At 42.7% G+C, this 9020-nt stretch overlaps 1 protein-coding gene across 1 annotated transcript; it reads left to right on the top strand.

Moving 5' to 3' along the window:
• The first annotated feature begins 6289 nt into the window (after positions 1–6289).
• LOC138953472 (mucin-7-like) lies at positions 6290–6967 on the top strand. The gene has a single exon (XM_070325313.1). The coding sequence runs from the start codon at positions 6290–6292 to the stop codon at positions 6965–6967; it is 678 nt and encodes a 225-aa protein (XP_070181414.1).
• The last annotated feature ends 2053 nt before the right edge of the window (positions 6968–9020 follow it).

Here is a 9020-nt window from a genome sequence, read left to right as displayed (position 1 = left end):
GTCTCTCTCTGGATCTGCCCATTATTACGTCATTGACTTTCAATTGGCGGGAAGTCTTTTATGAGGCCTCAAACTAAACTCTGCTCTCCTCGGATAAGATCAATTTTTTTCTACTGAAATTGATCTTATCCGAGGATCGGTTAACGTGTCCCTCGGATAAGATCACGATTTTTTTTGGTCCCAAGGGGGGTCACCTTATCCGAGGAGTACTGTATGCACCAGAGCAAAATATGTTTTGGTTACCAGTATTCTAAATGGAGTTTTTATTGTTGAAAGAGAGCAGGGTTCTGAGTGTTTTTCACAGTGGTAGATGTGTTGTTGACAGTTTTGATGCTGTTACATGGGTTTTAACATACTATTCCTACTGTGTTTTGTGGTACCTGATTGTGGGTCTGTGTTTTAAACTGTTATGAATAGTCCAGTGTAGTACTTAACTTTGGAAACAAAGTTTTTAGGGCAAACTGTGATCTGTGTAAGTTGGGTGTTAATTTTCTGACTGGCAATAGGACTTGAAAGGTGGGTGTGGATTTTTTTGTTTGTTTAATTTCTGCACACTTCGTGATGGAAACTCTTCATATGAAAGAAGCACACTTTGAGAGACTACATTCTCTTTGTCGTGTATGTGGAGAAAGATCAAAAAAGAAATATGACACTGTAGTGAAATTGTGTAGATATTCCACCGTAGAACAATAAATTATTTGCTTGAGAGTCACTGTGTGGATTGTGAAAATGTGGACTAGCACTACATGGAGAACAGGGGGTGAAGAAACACATTCCTTTGTTTACACCCTCAAGGGCCGAGTTCTGGAAATAAACAATGATGAAGATAAGATCAGAGTGCTCATGAAGGAACAACTAACTATTGTCTCTCCCCTCCTTATAGAACAGCATTGTCAAGTCCAAAGAAATGCAAACCTGTCTAAACTGGCCTAGATTACAGTGTTTCTTTATGGTTTTGATTTTGTAGAAGTGTTTATGTTCCTTCAGAGACAACAGAAAGGTGTTTTATTTCCTTCTTTGAGAAGTGTCTTTTTGTGAAACAAGTTTGAATACGATGTACTGAAAAAGATCTCAGCCTGCTTCTGTGATACAGTTTTAAAGAATTAACTGTCAGCAACTGACTCAGTGACTGACTAATAGAATAACCAGAGTTCTATAGACAGTGAATGTGAGAACCCTCACTCTCTAAGTGTTTACACAAGCAACAGGAGTACCGTTAGCTGCTATCTTGCATGGCGCTCGGCCCCCCCACAGTGGAGTAAATTAACCCCTTCCTGCCGGCTAATAGCCTAAATAGGATTCGGTAACCAGACTGGTGGTGAGTGATTCTGCATGCAGGCATGCTGTACTTCACACTGCATTACTAACATTGCTTGTGGGATGTGGACATCTTGAGTAATTGGGGTGTGAATGGAGTGAAGATCGGAAGGGATTGTGCTGGGACAGGAATGCGTCTGTTTGTATTCTGTCTCTTTGATACACCACACACTCTTTGCATCTACTCTCGACCTTTTCATGCTTGGTATCATTTTAAAGCTGAATGTATCCCCTATAATCCCATGGGTTGCCCGATTATATTTAATCGTTTCAGTTATGTGTGTTAAGTCAAAATACACACTACCATACAGTTTCTGGCTGTAGCAGCCAGCACTATCAGACAGCAGTGGAGCAAGTGTGTTATTTATAGCGGGCCTACTGCCAGGCGTGAGACTGACCGGGTTACGCTGCCAGGCCAGCCCAGCATGATTGATCTTCGGTTCAGCGGTTTGTTAAGTTGACGACCAGACAAACTCTTATAATACAGACATGTTGCAGTTTAATATATTTTAGGTATAGCAATTGTTGGTGTGTCTGTACGCTTTAAAAACCGCTGGGTTGAATATCAGTCAATGTGACGTGGGTTTTATGGCCAAGAATTCAACTTTCCAAAAACTGACCTTTCTATATTTTGCTACATTCTAAAGTTCGGAACGTTGGCAATCTATTTGCTTTAGAATTTTTTCATTCTACAAACACGGATACATTTGCTGTGTATCCGATGGTCTTTACAACAGTTGAACCTTTCCAGAACGAACGCTCAAGGGATTGACTAAACATTCGCGTTAAGTTCAGGCGATCATTATGGTCAAGGTCACTTTTGTAACTCCACCACTATTCCAAATGATGTACAAAGAAAACACGATAGAGAAACAGACAGACAGACAGACAGACAGACGGACGGACGGACGGACGGACGGACGGACGGACGGACGGACGGACGGACGGACGGACGGACGGACGGACATACGGACGGACGGACGGACGCAGGGACGGACAGACAGACAGGGGGCCAGACAGGGAGCCAGCCAGCCAGCCAGACAGCCAGACAGACAGACATACAAACAGACAGACAGACAGACAGACAGACAGACTGACAAACAGAGAGACATATAGACAGTTAGTCAGACAGATAGACAGACAGACATAATTCACAATATTGTTTTAGTGAGGCTTAGCCTCTTCACAAGGGAAGGAGAACTTGGCCATACAAAACTTTGCACATTCAAAAAAGTAATCCGGAACCGATGCAACAAAACAGAGGAAAGAGACAGAGAGACAAATCGATGTGTAATTTTCGAAAACAATGAAAAAAACATGCAACATTTTTTTTCTGAATGAGAGAGAGAAACAGAGACAGATAGACAAACAGACAGACAGACAGACAGACAGACAGACAAACAGTCAGACAGATAGACAGACAGACAGACAGACAGACAGACAGACAGACAGACAGACAGACAGACAGACAGACAGACAGACAGACAGAGAGAGAGAGAGAGAGAGAGAGAGAGAGAGAGAGAGAGAGAGATTATTGGATTGATATGACTATGGGGCACAAGAAAAATGGGTTTAAAGGGATTGATAGCTTTTACTCCAATGCAAAAGGTGAAAAGGTACTACACATTTACCAATTGATTGAGGGAAAAACGAGAAAGCAAAATATATTTTCATGCAACATCTATTGTCGTCATCACATCAAGCATGGGGTCCTGATTTGGCCTAAATGGTCTTCTGGACCCATTAAGCCACTAACTAACTAACTAACTAACTATCCCATCAAGCATGTGTTCTATTTATGTGTAAAATGTCGGCACTGAAAAAGCAATAACTGTTCTTTCAGTCGGGCCAGTACATTGATCAGTGTACAGCTCCCTTGCTCTCTCTGTCTCTGTCTGTCTGTCTGTCTGTCTGTCTGTCTGTCTGTCTGTCTGTCTGTCTGTCTCTCTGTCTCTGTCTCTGTCTGTCTCTCTCTCTGTCTCTCTCTCTGTCTGTCTCTCTCTCTGTGTCTCTCTCTCTCTCTCTCTAACTAACTAACTATCATTCTATTCATTCTAACTAACTAACTATCATACTATTCATTCTAGTCACCATTCCATAAATTATTTATCAAAAACTCTACAAGAAAGCATTGATGCACTCCTGAATTGGTCAGAGTTAAACCATATGTCTCTTAACCATACTAAAACAAAATTTATGCTAATAACCACAAGACAGAAACGACAAAATCTATTATCGAGCATTCCACCTCTTTATATTAAAAATCAAGTATTGGAAGAAGTGTCTCACCACAAAGTCCTTGGTGTAAAGATTGATAATAATTTATCATGGCATGATCACATTGATTACATCTGTAAGATTGCTTCCCAAAAAATATATCAGTTATCAAAAATAAAACATTTCTTGAATCTCCACTCGCGAAAGATTTTTTTTTTACAATCACATCTTGTCAAATATTGATTATGCATCCACTGTGTGGGATTGTGCAAGTGCTAATGTTTTGAAACCTTTAGCCAGTCTTCACAGAAGAGCAGTTAAGCTTATTATGCTAAAAAATCACACTCCTTCAGAATCTGATTATACAAATTTGCAAGTATTACCATTTCAAAAAAGGTTAATGTATAATAAAGGTGTTATAATGCATAAAGTGATGTCAGGATATGCACCGGAGACATTACGTGATAATTTTATTTTGAACTATAACAGACTAAAAATCATCACACCGACTCCACGTATTGACCTTTTCAAATCAAGCCTTCTATATTCAGGTGCGGTCCTATGGAACTCACTTCCTATTTTTCTTAAGCATAAAACAAACACAGACAGCTTCAAAAAAAATTATATGTCGCACATAATGCAACTAAACATGTGCTGAATGGTTCAACAATTCATTTAAAATGTATGTGCATGTTAAACTAAATTATAATAATATGCAGATCTAAATTAAGATATGTTAAAAATTGACATATTTATTATTGGAAATTGTACTTAAAATGCGGCATGGCAATTTTTTTTATTTTTATTTATTTATTTATTTTTTTTATATCTGTATATATATATAATGTATTATAAGTTTGATGTGATAGTTATTTGATTATATTGTTTTCTGTTCTTGTTGACCCTATATTAGGGCGAGGGCTGGATGTAAAAAAGCAATATTCTTGCTTATCTATTACCCTCGATAATAAAGATTTTGTCTTGTCTTGTCTTGTCTTGTCTCTCTCTCTCTCTCTCTCTCTCTCTCTCTCTCTCTCTGTCCCCCTCCCTACTCTACCCGAGTGAAGGTGAATGGAAGATACCGCAACATTTACCACATAACAGAACAACAAGTTATGTTATAGCAAAATAAATAATTAGTTGATACATTTTTTATTTAATTGAATACATAAAGGTTGTTCAACTGTAGTTCCAAATACGGACGCTGCCTACGCAGCTCAGAAAGGAAACACTGTTTTGTTGGTCCTGAATAGTCAAATAAATTAAAAACCGTACACAAAACACCCATATACAACACAACACTACCGTAGCGCAACCATGCACTACACAGCACAACCGTACACAACACAGCTGAGCCATGCACAACACAACACGGCCGTACACAGCACAACACAACACGGCCGTACACAACACAACACAACCATAAACAACGTAGCACACCCCTAAACAACTTCACCTAATCCAGCACAACACAAACATACACCGTACACAATCGAAAACAACACCACACCACACCACAACACAGCACAACCATGCACACCACAACACAACACAACGCAACACATCCGTACCTCTCTCAGCACAACCCAACACAACCCAACACCTCACAACACGACAAAACACCTTACAATAGAAAGAAACAGACATACACAACATAACCGTACACAACACAGCACAATAGTACACAACCCAACACAACCTAAAACAACACAATCCAACCCTACACAACACAACAGATCACCACACCACACCACATCACACCACACCACACCACACCACACACCACAACACACAACACAACACATTACAAATATGCAGACCACAACACAACACAACACTAACATGCACACTACAACAACACATAACACAACCATGCACACCACAACACAACCATGCACACCACACCACACCACACCACACCACACCACAACACAACACAACACAACACAACACAACACAACACAACCATACACACCACCACACAACCCAACACAACAATGCACACCACAATACAACCCAACACAACAATGCACACCACAACATAATGTAACTTAACCATGCACACCTCAACACAGCAAAACACAACTATGCACACCACACCACACCACACCACACCACAACACAACACAACACAACACAACACAACAAAACACAACACAACACAACCATACACACCACCACACAACACAACACAACAATGCACACCACAATACAACCCAACACAACCATGCACACCACAACACAATGTAACTTAACCATGCACACCTCAACACAGCAAAACACAACTATGCACACCACATCACACCACACCACACCACAACACAACACAACACAACACAACACAACCATACACACCACCACACAACCCAACACAACAATGCACACCACAATACAACCCAACACAACCATGCACACCACAACACAATGTAACTTAACCATGCACACCTCAACACAGCAAAACACAACTATGCACACCACAACACAACACAACACAACACAACACGGCACCACGCAACACAACACAACACAATAGAACAAAATCACACACAACCATAGCCCAACCCAACCCACCACACCACACCGCACCGCAGAGCAACACAGTGCAGCGCAACGCAGCGCAGAGCAACACAGTGCAGCGCAACACAACGGAGCGCAAAGCACCGCAGCGCAACGCACCACAGCACAACACACCACAGCGCAACACACCACAGCGCACCACACTACAGCGCAACACACCAAAGCGCAACACACCACAATGCAACACACCACAGCGCACCACACCACAGAGCACCACACCACAGCGCACCACACCACAGCGCACTACACCATAGCGCACCACACCTCAGCACACCACACCACAGCGCACCACACCACAGCGCACCACACCACAGCGCACCACACCGCAGCGCACCACACCACAGCCGCACCACACCACAGCCGCACCACACCACAGCCGCACCACACCACAGTTGCACCACACCACAGCCGCACCACACCACAGCCGCACCACACACAGCCGCACCACACCACTGCCGCACCACACTACAGATGCACCACACCACAGCCGCACCGCACCACAGCCACACCACACCACAGCCACACCACACCACAGCCACACCATACCACAGCCACACCACACCACAGCCACACCACACCACAGCCACACCACACCACAGCCACACCACACCCACACCACACCACAGCCGCAACACACCACAGCCGAAACACACCACAGCCGCAACACACCACAGCCACAACACACCACAGCTGCAACACACCACAGCAACCGCAACACACCACAGCCGCAACACAACACAGCCGCAACACACCTCAGCCGCAACACACCACAGCCGCAACACAACACAGCAGCAACACAACACAGCCGCACACAACACAGCCCCACCAGCCGCAACACAACACAGCACCACCATAAACATCACAACACAGCCGCACACAACGCAGCACCACCATAAACATCACAACACAGCCGCACACAACGCAGCACCACCATAAACATCACAACACAGCCGCAACACAACACAGCACCACCATAAACATCACAACACAACCCAACCATAAACATCACAACACAACCCAACCATAAACATCACAACACAACCCAACCATAAACATCACAACACAACACAACCATAAACATCACAACACAATCCAACCATAAACATCACAACACAACCCAACCATAAACATCACAACACAATCCAACCATAAACATCACAACACAACCCAACCATAAACATCACAACACAACCCAATCATAAACATCACAACACAACCCAACCATAAACATCACAACGCAACCCAATCATAAACATCACAACACAACCCAATCATTAACATCACAACACAACACAACCATGCACAACATAGCACAACCATACACAACACAGTCGTACACAACACAGCACAACACAACCGTACACAACCATACACAACACAACGCTTTGCTTAAAACGGTCATCACTATATCTAGCAAATTTTTCAACTTGTTTTAACTCGCATCTTTCCGAAAGACGGCAAAAAGTCTTCATAAATGACTGACATTCCTCAAAAACATGTTATGTTAGAAGTTCCTTCAGGCTCAGTCCTGAAACCCATTCTTTCCACTATTACCACTTATAATCTGCCTTTACATGTATCTGATTGTGACTTAATTAACAGCATTGTTGTTGCCGACGCGTTTCTATACACATCTAGTGACACCATGTTATGAGGTCTTTGACTGGTGTAAAACAAACTCCATGATAATTCACACAACAATATCAAAAGTATGGTGATCACCACAAGACAGAATTATCAACTTGCGGTTTTAATTCTTAATGTCTTTAGTTAAAAACTGACGCATTGTAATATTATTATGTGTTATGTGCTTGAGATGCAGAACGGACAGGCTGTAAGACTAAGTTGTGACTAAATCCTCTGTCCATATGTATCAAAGATCAGTCAGTCAGTCAGTCGATCAACCCGCAAATTAGTCTCTCTTCTCTCTCTCTCTCTCTCTCTCTCTCTCTCTCTCTCTCTCTCTCTCTCTCTCTCTCTCTCTCTCTGTGTCTCTCTCTCTCTGTCTCTCTCTCTCTGTCTCTCTCTCTCTTCTCTCTCTCTCTCTCTCTCTCTCTCTCTCTCTCTCTCTCTCTCTCTCTCTCTCTCTCTCTCTCTCTCTCTCTCTCTCTCTCTCTCTCTCTCTCTCTCGTGTTTTTCAAAAAAGAAAAAGTTTTTTGAACTAGTTACCTAATGTGGAACAGGTGACGAGACGGCGATGTGTTATACATAGTTTGTGCCGTTGAATGTTAGAGCAGGTTTGATTGCAAATAATGTATGCTGGTGTAGTACACTTGTGTTGTTGTTGTACCTACTCAAATTGTTGATTTTTGCGCTGGAAATGTTTGTATGTTAGAAAGAGAGAGAGAGAGAGAGAGAGAGAGAGAGAGAGAGAGAGAGAGAGAGAGAGAGAGAGAGAGAGAGAGAGAGAGAGAGAGAGAGAGAGAGAGAGAGAGAGAGAGAGAGAGAGAGAGAGTTTGTGCCGTGGAACGATAGAGCATGATTGAAAGCCGATAATGTATGTTAGCACTGTAAACTTGTTTGTCGTTGCACCTATCCATGTTGCTAATTCATGCGCTGGATATGTCTTTGTCTTTGTCCATAAATACAATCACACGGAATGTATTACAGACCCCCCCCCCCCTCCCCGTTGAAATGAACTTTGTGTTTAAAGGACCAGACCACGCTGTTTTAGCGTCAAAAACGCTTCGAATCGTGTTCCTGCGCGACCGAACACTTCCCGATGTTTGCAGTTAGTTAGAAAACCACTTTCTTACCGTCTTCAACAATGTTTGGTTTACTTCGGAATCTTCTAAGGCCGTAATCCGACGAATTTTGTGACCGAAGCGACGGATTTCTTCTCCAAAACGACCCGCCATTGTGCCGCGTGATCTTCGCGAGACTGGCTTATGAATAAATTATCCGTGACG

This window comes from Littorina saxatilis, linkage group LG2 (genome assembly GCF_037325665.1).
Source record: "Littorina saxatilis isolate snail1 linkage group LG2, US_GU_Lsax_2.0, whole genome shotgun sequence".
In the NCBI taxonomy this organism is placed as follows: Eukaryota; Metazoa; Mollusca; class Gastropoda; order Littorinimorpha; family Littorinidae; genus Littorina; species Littorina saxatilis.
The sequence above is the reverse complement of the archived record's forward strand: the minus strand, read 5'-3'. Positions and strand labels throughout refer to the sequence as shown.